The sequence below is a fragment of the Cyprinus carpio genome, chromosome A10 (genome assembly GCF_018340385.1).
Source record: "Cyprinus carpio isolate SPL01 chromosome A10, ASM1834038v1, whole genome shotgun sequence".
Taxonomy (NCBI): Eukaryota; Metazoa; Chordata; class Actinopteri; order Cypriniformes; family Cyprinidae; genus Cyprinus; species Cyprinus carpio.
In genome coordinates this window covers 3206991-3226390 of record NC_056581.1, presented here as the reverse complement: position 1 = coordinate 3226390, position 19400 = coordinate 3206991, and the positions used below count along the sequence as shown (strand labels likewise).

The 19400-nt window shown below is 36.8% G+C and overlaps 1 protein-coding gene across 1 annotated transcript in view; it reads right to left on the bottom strand.

Annotated features, from left to right (window-relative positions):
- Positions 1-19400, bottom strand: part of LOC109097863 (A disintegrin and metalloproteinase with thrombospondin motifs 6-like) — a 91385-nt gene that overhangs the window by 4643 nt on the left and 67342 nt on the right. The window contains exons 19-25 of the mRNA XM_042764747.1: positions 18540-18620; positions 16511-16674; positions 15111-15249; positions 12984-13113; positions 7924-8128; positions 7660-7836; positions 896-1052 (exon numbers count right to left, since the gene is read on the bottom strand). Of these exons, the coding sequence (XP_042620681.1) occupies positions 896-1052; positions 7660-7836; positions 7924-8128; positions 12984-13113; positions 15111-15249; positions 16511-16674; positions 18540-18620 (1053 nt within the window). The remainder of the gene's footprint in view (positions 1-895; positions 1053-7659; positions 7837-7923; positions 8129-12983; positions 13114-15110; positions 15250-16510; positions 16675-18539; positions 18621-19400) is intronic.

The following is a 19400-nucleotide window of genomic DNA, read 5'->3' as shown; positions in this document are numbered from 1 at the left end:
GCGAAATCTGAATCAAACCTAGCAGCTTGATGGTCACGCCACTAACTTTTCTAAAATCGCAAATGTGACACTATGGTGTTGGGCAAAGCATCACAAATATGTGCCTGTATCTGTCAAACAGTCAAAAGATTTTAATAGCCGAATTTACATTTACATGAAAACATCAAAACCGCGATTCTGTAGGATTTCAGGGGCCCCTGAGTAGAGTACCAATTAAAAGTTATTTTCGGGTCCAAGGGGGATTAAGTAGGACGGGGACAGAATCTTGCATGACCCTGCAGCACTGGAAATCTAATAGACTTCCTTTGTGTCAAAGCCAAAACTCTAAGTTGTCTTTCAAAAGAGGCCATGACTCAGGGCCTGGACACAAGCCTCTTATGGTAATTATAGCATCTAAGCATAAAAAGAGAGTGACCTGATTCACAGTGTGGGCAGACGGCCATCTGCATTAGTGTGGCAGTGTGCTGATGGTGCTAACTGGCCCAACCTTAATTAATGGCTTCCTTATTAGAGTCTCTAAACTGCCATGGCTTCAAGAAAATGAAAGTAGACATTCTATCACTGCTGTTGATTAGGACACAACTAATCCTATTAGGGTCCATTAGGAGAGATAATCTAACGCTGCTTCCCCGGTGAAGGAATCTGAACAGGGATCCATCTCTCAAGGGTCATGGAACTTTTATTGAATCCAGGATTGTACCGTCTCATTTCCAAACTGAAGTATTTAACGGGCAAGAACTGAACAATATAATCCTTTGTTAATTCAAAATTGAACACAGAGGCCACAAACTTTGTAAATGTCAACACTGTGATCAAAGCCAGATGCAGCTCATACAAAATGCTCATAAGCCATCACTGCTCTTTCACGGGATTAGGGGAAGGGTGACTGACTTACCGTCGCCACCGGAGATGGGTGTAGCGTCACACTTGCTTTCACACTGCTGCATGGTGTTGGGCCGTAGTGACTCTGGACATTCGGTGGAGGGCTGTCCTGTATATGACAGACATTGAACTGTCCGCGTCTGCTGTCCTAGTCCACACTGAGCAGAGCACTGTAAAAACACACAGAGAGCCTTTATTACAGCCTCTAATACCTAAATCAGACCTAGGGATGCAGAGATATTATGACTGAAAAGCTGTTAATAAATCAGTTGATTTTAACATTCCATATTTTTCTAAATTAATAAAATAAAATCAGTTGTTTTAAATGGTACAACTCAATTTTATGAAGTACATTATAATGTACAATATGAAAAAAAAGGTAATGATATTTTGGTTTAGAATAGGGAACACTTATTCACTATTAACTACAAATTTTCCCTCAATAAATTCCTAATTTGCTGCTTATTAATAGTTAGTAAGGTTGTTGTTAGGTTTAGGTATTGGGTAGGATTAGGGATGTAGAATAAGGTCATGTAGAATAAGGCATTAATATGTACTTAATTACTACTTTCACCAAGCCTTCAACATTTATTTTACTACTTTGCAAATGACTTTTAACCATAGATTTGTTTAAACAGTGCCTCAAACCGGGACTTTAAAATATAAATCGTGAAAATCAATTAGAAGAATATAAATTATTATATAGTTAAAACTATGACCATGCAAACAAAGACTGAAATAAATCATTTTAATATATTTTTTTAATTAATTCATATTTTTCTAAAATTATCAAATGACACCGTTCTAGTGTGACTTAAAGCACAACAAACAATCAAAGTTACTATACACTACAAAGTTACTGTATTTTAAAGACAACAGTATTAATGAAGAACATTTAGTAACTTTAGTAACTGGTCTAAAATTGTATAAAGAACAATATATTCAACTCATTTGTCTACAGACAAAGTCTTGTCCACTTTGCGACCTGTTCTAGTCAAGAACAGTGTTGGGAGTAACACATTACAAGTAACGTGAGTTACGTCATCAGGTTACTTTTTACACATTACTTTTTAATGTAATTTTTAAAATAAGTAACACCAGTTTCATTCCTTTTTATGGCTGAAGAATGTTGAACTTTGCTTCTGCATTTAGTGCCATTTAGTGGTCATCGCAACTTGCAGTTAAGTAAATGGAAAAAAATCAAATCTTTAGGTAGTTACATGACAAGACAAAGCAATATTGATATGATACACTTTCACACTAAAGGTATTGAGAGCTTTTAGAAAACTTTACTAACATGTTATGTTTTAATGTAATGTACTAAAATGTTACATTTACTATAGTTGCTATAATTATAATTAGTTGAGTGCTACTACCACAGTTTGCTATGGGAGAATACAATACCGGAAACTCGCACTGAGATTTTAGTGTGCATGGAGTCCATTGTAGAAGCCAACCAGTCAGATTGGTGTAAGTGAATTTAGTCAGCTCTTGGCATGTTTGTGTGCAGTGTGTATCAGGCGATTTGTGGCACGCTTGTGAATTCTCGGCCAAACTCAGTGCTTCAAACTAAGGAGCGAGAGCTACTTGCGGAATGTCATTGTAATAGTTTAATTGAATCTCTGACTACTGTCAGCTGTTCTACATTAGAGGTCTCGACGTTGCTGGAGGGAGTAAATTGCGACTGTCTGAAATGAAACTGAGATGTATTCCAGTAGTCTCCTGCCATGATGTAGCTCAGTGATTCAATGGAAAATCCAGAGTTGCCTAGCAACCCAATACAATACACAAATTTCACTCATTAGTCACTCTGCTGTATAGTGCTTAGTGTGAATGCCACAGAAACGCTGACGTCGCATGCCAAGACAAGGATCTAATGTGGATTTAGTCATAAACATGTGTAAGACCCACAGTGAAGGACCCCTCATGGGACTGGGAGTGCAGACATCTCAGATGAGTTTCCAGCAGCCTTCCCATTTCATCCCCTTCAAATTAAACAGACTTTATTAGAGTGCGAGCCCCTGACCGACGGGATATGTCAGTGAGGGCCTTAAGTGGGATATGAACCAGCGACCTTTTGGCCCACGGCTTTCTTCAACAGCCTCTCCATTATGAGAGTCCCAGTTCAATGCAGGAATCATGGGATGGCGAAACTCGTACTACAGTAGTTGTAGCTTCATTCAGGTAGATGGATAAATCTGGACTTTTGTTAGTTTGATATATTTTTCATATCATTAAATCATTGTTCATCTTGTAATCTTAATCATTGTTTGTAATTGGTGTACAGTATTTATATATTTTTTTTTACTTGAAGCCAATATTGATGTATTATATTATATTATATTATATTATATTATATTATATTATATTATATTATTATATTATATTATATTATATTATATTATATTATATTATTTTAGATGAGTTTAGTTTTTTTTTTTGTGAGGTTGACTTTTTTTTTGTTTGTGTTTTGTGTTTTATTAATGAAATAAGGTCTGTGTTGAACACAATCTCAAGATATTTTTATATTTTTTGTACGAGATGAAATAAATGGGACTACAGAGGTTGTCGGGGACAATTACTTTTGGCGATTTTACACTGAACAAAATTATATACGCAACGCTTTTGTTTTTGCCCCCATATTTCATGAGCTTAGCTCTAAGATCTAAGGCCTTTTCTATGTAGAGAACACCTCTCCAAAGTGCCAGACACCATCGAATGTGAGCATTTGCCCACTCAAGTCGGTTACGACGATGAACTGCAGTCAGGTCGAGACCACGAAGAGGATCACGAGCATGCAGATGAGCTTCCCTGAGGTGGTTTCTGACAGTTTGTGCAGAAATTCTTTGGTTATGCAATCCGATTGTTGCAGCAGCTGTCAGGGTGGCTGGTCTCAGACGATCTTGGAGGTGAAGATGTTGGATGTGGAGGTCCTGGGCTGGTGTGGTTACATCTACCTTTGGAGATGGCTCATGGTAGAGAAATGAACATTCAATTCATGGGCAACAGCTCTGGTGGACATTCCTGCAGTCAGCATGCCAATTGCACGCTCCCTCAAAACTTGCGACATCTGTGGCATTGTGCTGTGAGATAAAACTGCACATTTTAGTGGCCTTTTATTGTGGCCAGCCTAAGGCACACCTGTGCAATAATCATGCTGTCTTATCAGGATCTTGATATTCCACACCTGTGAGGTGGATGGATTATATCAGCAAAGGAGAAGTGCTCACTAACACAGATTTAGACAGATTTGTGAACAATATTTGAGAGAAATAGGCCTTTTGTGTAATAGATTTTTATTTTCTCTAATAAATCCAAAAGCCAGTGGAAAAATCCTGCTGGGTTTTTGTCGAGGGAACCAAACAAAAATGCAAACATCTGGGTTGGTCTACAAAAATACACTGCAGGACTCTATTTTTCAACTTCCCATTTAAAGAAATCAATTCCTGATGGATAAGATCATATTCTGCCCTTCATTTTTTCCCTTATTGAATATTACCTGTCCATAATTTTGTGGCATTTTTAAAAAGATTTACTATAAGCCACCACAGATATTCTGATTGTATCATTTTTTTAAAGAATGAAACTGCTGGATCGGTCTGTGAGTGATATGTTTTTTCTTATTTAAAACATATTCTTGGCATTGACAGAAAACCTTGTCTACTGAAGAGATGAACTTCAAACAATCTGGATGATATTACCATCACTTACACACTCTTGGGCTGTTATATTCGCTGTCACTCACGGAAACACGTCACTGGCTTTCCACAGACCCTAGTTAATCACGCGAGTGTAAATTCTATTGACGTCAACTAAACACATGGTCTTTTTCATGCTGTATTAAAACAGTCTTTACTCAGCCTTTGCATTTTTGGACCAGGAATGCTGTGGAATACATTTGTTAGGACAGACTTCTTTATTTGTTCTAAATCATAACGACACCTGAAATATTTATATTCAAGGCTGAATTTGCTTGTAGTTTATAGTCAACTTGAACTGTTTTCACAACCAATTTTAAATTAAGCTGTATTTAATGAGAGAAAAAAGTAGGATGTTACTTGAGTGCACAGAGTGCAACAGTTGAGTTCTGAAAGTAAAAATGATTTATTTAACCTTTAAGGACAAACCTTCTATTAACTTAATTGATGGTATGTGCTTTTGGTGGTACAGTTTACAGGTGCTGGTCATATAATTAGAATATCATCAAAAAGTTGATTTATTTCATTAATTCCATTCAAAAAGTGAAACTTGTATATTATATTCATTCATTACACACAGACTGATATATTTCAAATGTTTATTTCTTTTAATTTTGATGATTATAACTGACAACTAAGGAAAATCCCAAATTCAATCTCAGAAAATTAGAATATAACTTAAGACCAATACAAAGAAAGGATTTTTAGAAATCTTGGCCAACTAAAAAGTATAAAAATGACAAGTATGAGCATGTTCAGCACTCAATACTTAGTTGGGGCTTCTTTTGCCTGAATTACTGCAGCAATGCGGCGTGGCATGGAGTCGATCAGTCTGTGGCACTGCTCAGGTGTTATGAGAGCCCAGGTTGCTCTGATTGTGGCCTTCAGCTCTTCTGCATTGTTGGGTCTGGCATATCGCATCTTCCTCTTCCCAATACCCCATAGATTGTCTATGGGGTTAAGGTCAGGCGAGTTTGCTGGCCAATTAAGAACAGGGATACCATGGTCCTTAAACCAGGTACTGGAAGCTTTGGCACTGTGTGCAGGTGCGAAGTCCTGTTGGAAAATGAAATCTGCATCTCCATAAAGTTGGTCAGCAGCAGGAAGCATGAAGTGATCTAAAACTTCCTGGTATACGGCTGTGTTGACCTTGGACCTCAGAAAACACAGTGGACCAACACCAGCAGATGACATGGCACCCCAAACCATCACTGACTGTGGAAACTTTACACTGGACCTCAAGAAATGTGGATTGTGTGCCTCTCCTCTCTTCCTCCAGACTTCCAAAGGAAATGCAAAATTTACTTTCATCAGAGAACATAACTTTGGACTACTCAGCAGCAGTCCAGTCCTTTTTGAAGCGAGACGCTTCTGACGCTGTCTGTTGTTCAAGAGTGGCTTGACACAAGGAATGCGACAGCTGAAACCCATGTCTTGCATAAGTCTTTGTGTAGTGGTTCTTGAAGCACTGACTCCAGCTGCAGTCCACTCTTTGTGAACCTCCCCCACATTTTTGAATGGGTTTTGTTTCACAATCCTCTCCAGGGTGCGGTTATCCATATTGCTTGTACACTTTTTTCTATCACATCTTTTCCTTCCCTTCACCTCTCTATTAATGTGCTTGGACACAGAGCTCTGTGAACAGCCAGCCTCTTTTGCAATGACCTTTTTTGTCTTGCCTTCCTTGTGCAAGGTGTCAATGGTCGTCTTTTGGACAACTGTCAATTCAGCAGTCTTCCCCATGATTGTGAAGCCTACAGAACTAGACTGAGAGACCATTTAAAGGCTTTGCAGGTGTTTTGAGTTAATTAACTGATTAGAGTGTGGCACCAGGTGTCTTCAATATCGAACCTTTTCACAATATTCTAATTTTCTGAGATACTGAATTTGGGATTTTCCTTAGTTGTCAGTTATAAACATCAAAATTAAAGCTCCAGTATGTGACTTTTGTAATTGACCACAAGAGGGCGCATTTCCAACAATAACAAAGGCGAAGCTTGATGACGCTATGAAGCAGGTGATGATGGGAGATGTCGTTTTTAATGCGTTTTCACCATAGCAATGTATCTAAATTGGATAAATGAATCATGATCACGGATGAGGTAATTTATTCGTTTTTTGTATTACCTGTATATATGATCGTATTATTTTTATGTCATCATAATTAATGAACTGCAAGGAACGTGAAATGTTATACTATATTATCCCGTTACAACTTACAGCTATTTGTTAAATGATTTGTTGGGTTAATGTTGTGCAGTGTTACGTGTTTATGGTTAATGCCGTGTTGTTTAACGTGCTCAAACCAATCGTTCTAAAAGTAAATTTGAACGAACATTTGCAAGTAATGATTAAATATATTTTTAACAACACGTCCGATTGTATTTAATTGTACTGCCATAATCTCGGTCACCACACGTGATAAAGATCCTTACCTTAGTACAAAGAGCAATATAACTTTGTTTATAAGTGCTATTATTGACAGTTGCATGTGTTGCAGGGAAACACAGATACATCCTCACTGGAATTATCAAATCCAGATGAGACCATTGCGTCACTGAGAGGCGACATATTTTTTCCGGGACGGCCAGTTATTTAAAACAAGGAATTTCTCTGAAATAAAAAATCTTTGGAGACTTTTGAGATATTGTAAGTACACAACTGGAGGAAATATATCACACTGTGCAAGTTATTTTCGGAAATTTTATTACAAAATTCCTACATATTGGAGCTTTAAAAGAAATAAACATTTGAAATATATCAGTCTGTGTGTAATGAATAAATATAATATACAAGTTTCACTTTTTGAATGGAATTAGTGAAATAAATCAACTTTTTGATGATATTCTAATTATATGACCAGCATCTGTATACTTTTGTTGAAGCCAGTAGTTTTCATTATTTCAACTTATCTTTTAAATAATTGTGTTTAACAGTGGAATCAAAACTACATTATCCATGATACGGTACAGCAAATTCCACCAATCAGAGAGTAATACCAAGCAAATTGCGGTTCTGGTTCAATTAAACTGTCCTCATCAAGATGAATAACTGTGGATGAGATGTGAACTTGTATTACCTGTCCCCATTCCCCAGGGGTCCAGCGTGGCGGCGGACAGCGTCCTAGGCTGCAGCGTATACGGACTGGAGGTTTGTTTTGGTCAGAACAGAGGGCTGGAGGGAAGGTTTTGGTCAGGTCGCTACTTTTACACAGAACAATGCGGTGCTTGAAGCCAGGGCCACACTTTGGGGTGCACTATAAACAAAAACACAATAATATTAAAACTAAAAGATTGGCAGGCATTCTAGAGGATAGAGATAGACGAAGAACACATTAAGTCACCTCAGACCAGTCCAGCGTCACCCACTGGGGTGGACAGGACTGATTGTTGCAGGACTCTTGTTCTATTGGCCGATGGGTCAGACAGTGGCTGTCCTCCAGAGTCTCCTCCTCAGCGGGTCCGATTTTACGGATACATAAAACAGTGCGTGTTCGCATGCCTCCGTCACAGGTTTTTCCACATTCTGACCAGTCACCGATAAACCATCTGAAACACAAGTAAACGGGAAATGGAAATTATCTGTCCATAAATATTCCTAACAACCATAGAACTGTATATTTCATCAAAATATATTTTTACATGTATAGCATATAGAAAGTTTGGGTTAAGTGAGATTTTAGGCTTTTTTATAAGAAATGTCAAATAAATGCTGTTCTTTTGATCTTTCTTTTCATCAAAGAATCCTGAAAAAAATGATCATGGTTTCCACAAAAATATGAAGCAGCAACGGTTTTCAACTGAAAATAAAAAAATGTTTCTTGAGCAGCAAACCAGCATATTAGATTGATTTCAGAAGGATCATGTGACACTGGAGACTGATGCTGAAAATTCAGATTTGCTTTACAGGAATAAATTACATTTTTTAAATATATTTAAATAGAAAGCAGTTATTTTGAATTGTAATAACATTTCACAATATTACAGTTTTACTGTTTTTTTTTTTTTGATCAAATAAATGAATCTTTGATGATCTTTCTGACCCCAAACATTTTTCACAAAAAAAGGAAATTCTCCATCCATAAATATTTATTACCAACCACAGAACTGTATTTGCTTGATTTCATCAAAATATATTTTCAGGACCTACCCCATCTGAGGGCTGCCCTCCCTAAAAATACCATTAAAAACCATGCTGTGTTTTTATCACACAATCGGAACGGCTGTGATATCGCAGTAGGTAATCACAGTTTGCTGATATATAGCCATATCGCACTGCTACAAGGGTGGTATTGCTTTTATACAACAGTTCGATGGCGCAAGAGTAAATAAAAAATAAAAAATAGACAACAACAGTGCCTTTAAAAACTCTTTTTTTTTTTTTGGAACTACTTCCTTCCACCACGGATTCAAATCTCAGTTTGCCAGTTTAACAGCTGAGCTCAAGCCTCTGTTACTATTTTAAAAACGTCACTTTAGAACTTTAATAATGAAGGAACGTTGAGTTGCTTCATTGAACGCTTATTGTATCACCGTATTAAAAGCTTGCTGTACTATATTATGTAGATTTGAGTATTATATGTGAGAGATGGATTGCATCTGAAACAGCATTCATTCTTCAGCTCAATCTCATATTCACAATAAAACATTTGTTTGAATGTCCACCGAGGAAACTATTCTTTCATCTGTTAAGGGTGATTTCCGACGACAGCGCTACTCACTGCATTTGTTGGCCGCATCTTACAAGGTGTTGTTAAAAGTAAAAAATAACTTCCTTTTTTACAAGCCTGTTTCAGTCTCTTTCAATATAAAAGTCTTTACTGCTGACTCATCTAATGGTGGAATAATATAACTAAAATCACCATCACGAACACACACTCCATTTCTCAATACTATTATTAAATACTACTATTATTTATATAAAATATAATTTATTGAATAATATTTAATAAACAACAACTGCCATCATAAAAGCTGCTAGGCAATTCAGGCAAAAGTACTCAGCATTGAAGTTACATAAAATATAACGCGATGAGATTTTGCCCTCAGACAAAACTATTTGCTCAGGAACAAATAATAGGTTAAACTAAAGAGACCAAAAATTGCCTGTTAGAATTACCCAAAACAAATTTTATCTCATGTTTAACCACTATAGAAACACCAGAACCACCAGCAAATTCCAGAAGATCTGGCTAGATGAGGCTGCTCTCTCTGCAGGATTATGAGCGCTGAACACCCACTGTCGCCCTGGAGCTCACATCTCCGAAAACGCTGAAGCAAATTTTCAAGTAGATGTTATCTTTATTAGCAAACCGCATATCTGAAGTTTGAACAACTACATTCTCACCTAAAAAACTCTTAAAACTACATTCCATGACACAAAGACAGTATTATTTATAAAACTATAGTGGATTTGGGGGTCTGCCATGACACTATGGTGAAACGACACACAAATGGTGAAAAGGTTGGAATGCTGTTATCACTAGAACCAGAAAGAACTGTAGTATAAAATGATATATACTTAAAATAATTGTGTTAAGTAGTAAAACAATACAAAAACAATACTATGTGGAGGACGCAAGATAATTTAATAATTATAATATGACCGTGTGGTGAACCTATGAACCTAACTCATATATAAACAACTATCACTTTGTGTTGTTGGACAAGTAAAATGACAAACGCCATTAAAGCAAAACATCTTTTTGAAATTTACTCCCATGCTCTTTTTATGTAATTTTTTTTATTTTACAAATAATTAATAAATAAACATTTTCCTTTGCAGTGACTGTTGTGTTACTCACAGCATCTCAGTGAAATGCAACCTTGAATAAAACCATCAAGATCTTGATTATGATTTTTATATATTTCTTGCCACATGGGGGTCTGGACATCCAGAGAAAAGAAACTTCTGGTATAAATGGTCTGAAACGCCATTTTATTTACTCGCCAAAACCATATTTGTACTCTTGTTGAAATTTTGAACCCTATAAATACACATGGTTAATGTTCAACGGGTTATGAACTCCACACAATGGTAACAACAATTCCAAATTTGCGTTCAATTTGTCTTCATTTTTGCCAAAATTAGTTCTACGCTTTTAGCTGGGCTGTGGAATACAGGCATTTTTATATAAATGTCTGACTTTTTATCATTTGTTACGGCTGAATTAAGTTTCGTGCAGTTTGTTTGCATTCTCTAGGCGATGCTCTGATAAAGAAATGGATGACAGTTCTTATGAAGCACTACAAGTAAAATAAAATTAAAGTTGGACATAAATTATTAACGAAATAAAATCTGTCATTATCTTCAAGATCATTAGAGAGAAATTGCCCCAAAATACTCCCCCAAAACAACAGGGTGTTCTCGAATGACCATGATGACCCTTTCTGGGCCAGAGACTGCATTCCTCTGACATCAGATGGAGATGGAAATAGATGTTAGATGATGTTATTAGCGATGCCCATCTTGGGGTTCAGGATCACTAAACCCTCCACTGGCAAGATGCAGGAGTGCAGAGGCCAAAACCATTTATTCCTCCTTCCAATTTAAAATTTGCAGACACAAGTGAACTTTGCTCAGCTGCTCGCCCCATTGAAAATGAGCGCTAAGTGCGTCTGGCCGCCGCACACACGCATACTCCACACGTTTATGGATAATGTCCCTTGAGGGTTCATAAAATCTGCTAGCCAATACAATTAAACGCAGGTGATCACTCATACTTTTTTTGGATGCCTTTAGGATTTTGGCACCAAAGTCCAAATGAAAATAGGCAACATATGAAGAAATAAATCATGTTGCTTAGTTTTTAAGTTGTCTTCAAAGAGGCTCTTTATGGCTGGGGTGCTATGAAGACAAATTAAACATTACGGGTTGTGGCCCCTTGTGCTTTTTATTGCCAGGCAGCCATGTACTATTTTGATAAGGCTCATCAAAACAGAATAAAATTTCTGTATTTTTTCATCCTAGGCTGGCAAAGACAGCAACACCCTGAGTACAAGCCACATGTTTAGGAAATTAGATATTTTTTTACCTCAGAATTCAAGGAAAATTATATCTATAAAAATTGGATTTTGTATGAAATTAATAAATAAACCCTGTTTTTATAACAATTAAGATTCTTTCTACACTGTGACATTAATTTCTTGACAGTTAAACCCTATTTCTCAGTAGCATACTGTAACACAGTCTCCTGTGATATGATGCAATAAATCTTTTTCATTAAAATCTAAGTCTTGTAACCAGCCGTGACCATGACCATGACTAGTGACGAGTGACAGGACATTTTAATAATTAGTTGGCTTCTTTTACTGGATAGCATTTACTGGTGGCGTCACACTGGATAGACATGCTTATTGTGAAATATAATTTGTTCAGAACTCTGCTACTTATAACTGTATATCAAATAACTTCTGATTGGTTGAAACTGTGTCTTCTTGTGCAGTAATGTGGACAGGATTGCTTGTCACAGGAAACTTGTCACATCTTCGGTTTCGGATATGATGTAAAACAAAAACATCTCATTGTCATTCCCATAATGCAAAAAGTAATGATATATTAAAGTACAATTTTAAGTATGTATGATGATAGTTTTCATTATACTGAGTTTAACTGATACAAGTATAATAATAATAATAAAAATAAAAAAAGAGAAATGCTTGGATTATTCTTCATAGTTCATTACAGTATTAAGAATAGTGGTTGAACGACTTCTGACAAGTCGACGATTATGTGATGAAAGTCGAGTCCACTAGCCGCTGATGATGTCATTAATGAACAAATAAGTCTGGAGCTGTGACAAACCCCTTGTGCACAGATATGGCATATGACACAGCGCTGCCCACATGGCTATTGCTCCTATAACAGCTCATTTTTATCAGTTCTTTTGCCTTTGGGTCGTTTTATTTCTCACATATTTCTGCTCGTTCTAAATCAGATATAGATGAAGTAGCACAGTAAAGATTACATTTATATGAATGCATTAGTGAGAGCGATTCCGTGTGTGAATTAATTCTACAAGGCAGCGTCTCTACTAGTAGTGAAGCTGTGGGATTTAGTTAGTAAGAAATATATACTTAAACGCTTCAGTTTCTAAGCTATTTTATTGAGAAATCACAGGACAGTGTTGACATTACATTTCCACCCTAAATGATTCTGTGCAAACCCTAATTATGATTGATTTTTTTTTTTTAATTACAGTAATTTGGAAGGAGAATAAATAAAATAAATCAGTATTTTCTAATTCTAATCAGTATTTTTGCCTTGTTTTCCAGTAGTGGTAATAATTATAAACAGGCTATACTTTAATTGTTGCCTTGTTTCTGATATGAATCCCAAATTTCAGTTTGAGATTCATGGGTGTTTTTTTTTTTTCCTAATACACTTTAAATTTGCTATACTCACTCCGGAGGACAAGGCTCGGTGTTGCAAGGTCGCTGGTTCCCTGGCGGTTTGCCGTCCGGGTCGCAGTAGCTGTTCTGGACCACCGAACCATCGTCCAGTCTTTTACAAACCACCTCCTGCTTCTGTGAGCCTGCAAAAAGACAATAAAACATTGCTTCATTCATCTGCCTCGCGCTTTCAACTAGTTGATAGTTTTTGACACTTCAGCAGCTCGTGTGCAAAGCGTTGTGTGGTCGCGTCGATCCCTGAGGTAAAACTACTTCTTGGTCTCTTCTCTAGGGATCCACTTGCTGACAGAGCACTCTGTGTGGATAGAGAATATTATTTTTCCCTCAGTATTGTTTCTAGGTGTGTAAATGCCTCGGTTGAAGTGAGTGTCTTAGTGAATGACTTTTACAGAGAAGCCAATCTTTTCTTTGGCTTTTGGTTGTGAAAAGTGAGCATTACCACAGTAATGGCAGAGTAGTGTGCTATGCTATATACTCAGCGCTAGGAGCCATTGGTGCAGGTGCTCTTTGGGGCCCATAAGGAAAGACATTAGCCTCCAGTTAAGCTGGTTTATGCCAAGCTTGGCTAATGCACAAGGCCACCTTGTGAGGTGGATCTACTAGCTGCCAATAAGGCATTCTTGTCTGGGTAACCAAAATAATGAAATACTCCGTTGGGAGCGTGATGACCCCTTTCGAGAAAAGAGATTTGATTCGCTGAAACCAAACTAGGGGGTAAATGTAAAATCTCATGACATCAGTTCATGATGTATGACCGTTATCAGTGTTGCTGCACATAACGATCAAAACAATAAGACGGCAACACTGAAATTTAATACAAGTTTGTAGAAAAGCAGGAATCAAATCCAAGAATCTGAAGCGGTGTGAATCACAAATCTTTTTTAAAAGAATATTGCAGAATTTTTATGGCAGTTGTTTAAACACCCACTGTGTGGCTTGCCAACAGAACAGCCATGAATTGTATTAATAATACAAAATTTCAAAAATGACATAAGTGTTGCTCTGGGGTATTTCCATATAAACTAAAATGTGTTCAAATGAATTGAGCAACAAATGAGGTTGAGTTCAAAGAGCCCGGGAGAAAACCCTCCGTGGACTAGCCTGCGATGTTTGCATGTTTTGGTAAAATATAACAAGTATTTTGAATGTTTTCAATGGCCATACTTTAAAAAAGCAGAGAGGAAAACTATTTATTGTTGTAAGAAAGCCATTTATTTCGGGGCAGCCTGAACAGTCTGGTCATATTTGAGGTGAGGGCTCACATTTACATGTGGTTACGACATTCAGATGTTGAAATAAGCCTTTCTGCTCACTGCATAACTTGTGCATTAGCAGTACAAATTGATGGACCATATAGTCATATGTCAGATAAAATACACATTTTATCATTCTGTTGGATTTTATTACTAATAAAAAAAGATGACTCTGCTGAAAACACCACCATGAATTTCCAATCCAATACGCTTCAAAAATAAGACATAGCAAAGCAAAACTGAGCTTTTTTAAGATTCAAAAAGAACATAAAAGTACCATGAAAGTATCAAAGTAGTCATAATGAATCATTCAAACTGGTTTTGTGAAACAGCAGGATGCACATGCATTATAAAAGTGTCCATAAAAAACTTGTGCGCTTTTTGACAAGACATGCACATAAACTACAATGGAAACATTTAACTAATAAAATCCTTGATGCACATCAAAAAAGTAATGTGATCGGATAACTGAATAAGTAATCAAACACCATATCAAATGTTAATCATTTTGAAATGCCTGAGCCAAAGTCAGTCATCAAAATGATTTGGTATATTAATCACGTCCCATATCTGTCTCACACGATTGTGTTCCCAAACATTAGGCATCCTGATTTATTACGTAGTAAAACTGAGCCACACGTATTCCCGGATGCAGCAACTTTAATTTTTATTAATAATACTTTGCATCAGTTTCCAAGGAAGTGACGATTTTGTTCACTTGAACACATGGGATGGAAACAAATGTTTTGTGTGATATTTTAATTTTGAGTACAAGTTAAATTCGCAACTTTAGATGGAAACATAGCTAATTAGTAGTAGGTACAACAAACTTTCTTAGTAAGGATGTGAATGATTGATTGGTTTACCTCCTGCACATGTTGCAGAGCACTCAGACCAGGGCAGATGGTGCCAGGAGAAGCCCACTTCATTGTCCCCACTTCCTGTACGCTGGATCGGCACATTGAACTTGTAGTGGATGCCCAGGTTTTGTTCCTGTAGTAGCACCTGAAACATTAAAAATGGATGGCGGGTTACTTTTCTGTTGCTAATATAGTGGGTCTACAGAAGAGTTCAGTGTCTACCTGGTTAGTTTTCTTCCCAAATTGTGGCAAACAGCACACTGACGGACACAAATATTTCAGTATATTATAGTAGAAGGCATTTTTGAGTAGTTCATAGTGGGACTGTGCACATTCTTTGGTGGCATCAGCCAATCAGTGTCGTCGTGATGTCATTTCCCTGCCTGACTGGCTCAAAGAAGAAAAAATGTATGTGTCCATGAGCAAAGATGGATGCAGTTTGCAAACATTCGAGGCTGGATGCGCCAACCAGGCAACTGTCATTGAGATGAATTGGAATTTCACCAGGTATTATAGAACTCCAAGGTCTTAACCGAGGATTTTGGCAAAGAAAGCTGGTCTTGGATAGGTGACAGAAAGACAAATACTGAGGTCTTAAAAATGCATGGAATAGAGCAATCAAATTATTAAGAAGAGGAGATTTTTTGGATGAGCCCAACCTCAGTTCAGCCTCAACGAGCACATATTTAGCATATCACATCAGCTTCACTCCTGAATTACTTAGTCAGAGAGCTGTAATTGTGTGTGTGTTATAAATTGGAAAGCCATGTTAACCAGTGTGGGCCACAATGGAATGGCTTACGGTGCACTTGCCACTTGTATGTTTTCCAGCGGTGCTGCTACCAGGCCGGGTATTTCCAGCACTTTTGTCCAGGCGAAAGCCATTGTGGTTGCCGAGACGGGGCTTTTCAGAATGAACAGACACACGCGTGCTAAAACATGTGCACATGAGCACTCTCATTTGGCCAGACAGAGGTTTTTAGTGCAAACATATATAACGGTTAACTCTGAAACCGCTAGCCAGAGTTCATTTGAGGTTTGTACACAGATGTGGACTTTATTTAGAATGAGCCAAGCCATTTCAAACTGCGCATTCAGAACACAAGCCTGCTCTACAGTATCACTACTGTGACTTTACTATAAGACAACTTGATTATATGAGATTTTATAGTCTGACAAAAAATCAAAGGAAAGAACTGAAATGTTGTGCAAAAGTTTAATACACTTTGAAGTTCACTAATTATTTTTGAAAGGAAAAACAGGTACAAGTTAGATGCAAACATAGGTTTCCCACATTGTTTTGAGCATGTAAATGACCTGCCAGTCCTCATTTCCAACATATACTTCTAAAACTCTAGCACTACTAACACTACTGTATTCTTTATAGTAAATAAAGATCAACTCACCATAACCACCAACTTTTCTGTGGTGGCCCCTAGAGCTTCTAGCGACTCGGGTTCGTCAGTCGGCCTCTTGTAGTGGAAGGCTGTTCCTGCGATGTCAAATTTGCGGGGCCAGTCGATGGTCCAGGCTCCGTTGATGTAATAGTCATCCCCCTCCGATTTCAAAGCTGTGACAAGCGAGAACTCCAGTTAATAACCCGACACAAGCGAGATGCTGCCAAGCAGAGAGAGTGATGTCATCGCTGTCATTCATCAACATGATGAGCATCGTCTTACACAGGAGCTCAGGCTTCCTGATGTCATGGGCAATTTTCACTCTTGCTTTCAGATGCCGTGCAGCTTGTAGATCTAACTTACCAAGTTCAGGTGAAAGTCTTACAAATACCGTAACTGCTCAGTTGTCAAAACAAAGATCTCATATCAAATTGTAGAAGAACAATCCAGATGTTTTTTACTCACTCCAGCTCAAAAAGACAACATTTATTTTTCTTAAAGGTACACCAAGTATTTTTCAAACAAAGAAATTAATGGTACTTTTAATAAATCTTTCAAATGGTAACACTTACATCCAAGATTAAGATGTTTTATTACAAATTGGGCAGCTCCAAATAGCCAAATATTATCTTGGTACTAATATTTGGCTAAACTAGCTAAAATAGCCAAATTGTAGCACACGATTAGTCTCAGCCTGCATGCCAGTCATGCCCATGGATAGTTAGTTGAACATCTGATTCATATGGCACACAAAATTGGAAACACTTCAGGAGTTTCAAAGTTGTCATCGGATTGATTGAATTCTACAGGATTTCCGGGAGACGTATGTGTCGCGTTCTTTAACGATCCACCTGGAAACAAAGATGCCATGACAGCAAACCCCTTCATGCGAGAAGAAAGTCATCGTGTTTACAACTGTGATAATGAGCGCTTATCAGGATCAACTAAGCGTTGGATTTTCAAAAGTATGTAAAATATTTAAAGTTCACGGCATAGAATCTTTAAAATATGTCCAAGAGTTTTACACATTGGTCTGTTATTGTGGAGATATTTCCACACATTTCCATCATTTTGTGAATTACTTAAAATGAAAATGAATATATATATATCAAGATGTGTCAGACAGATTAGATATTGATGATACCAAACGGCAATTGGTTCTTGCGAGTCTCTTAACTGAAAGTGACATGGCATGTTTTGATATGAATGCATAAGCATTCACCATATGTGAAAGAGTTGTATAAAAGTTCTTCAGAAACCCTTCTTTTGTGTTCCATGGAAGAAAGTAAGTTATACAGGTTTGGAACAAAATAACTGAAAATAATAGAATTGTACGCCCTCAAACTATCAGTTATATAACACATAGGGCAAACCCAACCAGAAAGATAAGACAGTTGTTTCAGTTAGAAATGAAAAGAACTGACTGATGTTAAACATCATATGAACCAATTCTTCAAGCATGCTACATCATCAGCCTAATATTTGTCAGATGTTAAGGATCTCAAGGCCATTTCAAAAGATTCTCACTTTAAACAGGGCCATATGTTTATATTTGACAAATGTGGCATGCATGTGAATGTCTGAAGGAGACTAAATGTGTTTTACAATTTTCTTAAATATGTTGCTCGCAAGCCCTTTGGGGCTAACATTGGCCACCGCTGTGCTAGAACATCAACAACTTTCAAACGGTGAGAAAAACCTCTACATCAACATGATATATAACAAAACCCAACAAGCTGTCATTCACACTAGATATATTTATGTTTGCACTCAAAACAACTTAATTGGACCCGCTTGTTTGATTGTTTTAATTAGTTACATGGCTGAGAACCTTGATGGTTTTACTCACCTTGCGGTTGGGAAAAGACAACAGGCAAAATCAAGACAATGAACAAATATAAGACATGAGAGCGAGGAAGGCTGTCAGATTGATCCAGATTTACACCCACAACAAAGCCTAAAACAAACCATTTCACTACTTTTGTACCCAGTATGGCTTCATGAACTAAGCTTCAAGAAGATAAATACGAACACTCACCGATGTAGTTCTTTGACACAGCCACTTCCCTGATTTCAATATGAACCGATCCTTTTGGTATCTGGACAACTTCCATATAACCTACGAAATGTAAAACTTGATTTAGAAAATGTACAAAATGAAGCAAAAAAACCCCGAATTTTACTCATAGAACAACACTATTTTGGAGTTGTCCATAAATGTGCATGCATAGATGTACTATATGTTTTGTTTTAGCAGTATTTTTTTTTTTAGCATAATGGGTGCTGCAAACCCACAATGCCATTATATTTAGGTAATGATATACATTTTATTTATAAATATATTTAGGAGGACGCTTAATCAACTAGTCCACCCAACATATGTATTTAGTTTTTATATTTTTAGTGTCACTTAAATTAGCATGCTGTGCCTCAATTAGCAGAGTTTGCTCTATAAATCTCTCTCTAAAGTTTTATCTTTGAATTTATCCCCTTTTAAGCACCACATTCAGAGAGACATTTTTGGCCACTGTGTCGCATCTCACATTGTTTTTTGAGTGTATAACTGCAAGATATATATATATATATATATATATATATATATATATATATATATATATATATATATATATAATTATGAAAGCTGTGTAAGTTTTGCAGATTCCTAATCGTAACTCTGTAATTCCAAAAAGAAAATCAAAAGTTTTATTGTTGATGAAATTTTTTATTTATTTATTTTTTTTATTTTTTATTTTTTTTTACTTGCAATTTGTAAACCTATTTTTCATTTTGTAATCTTAATTTATAACCCCTCTTTAAACCATTATGGCTAATTCTTATTAGTTTCATCTAGTGTTTCTTGTAAAATATTCAGACAAGGAGAATTTGAATAGAATCCTCT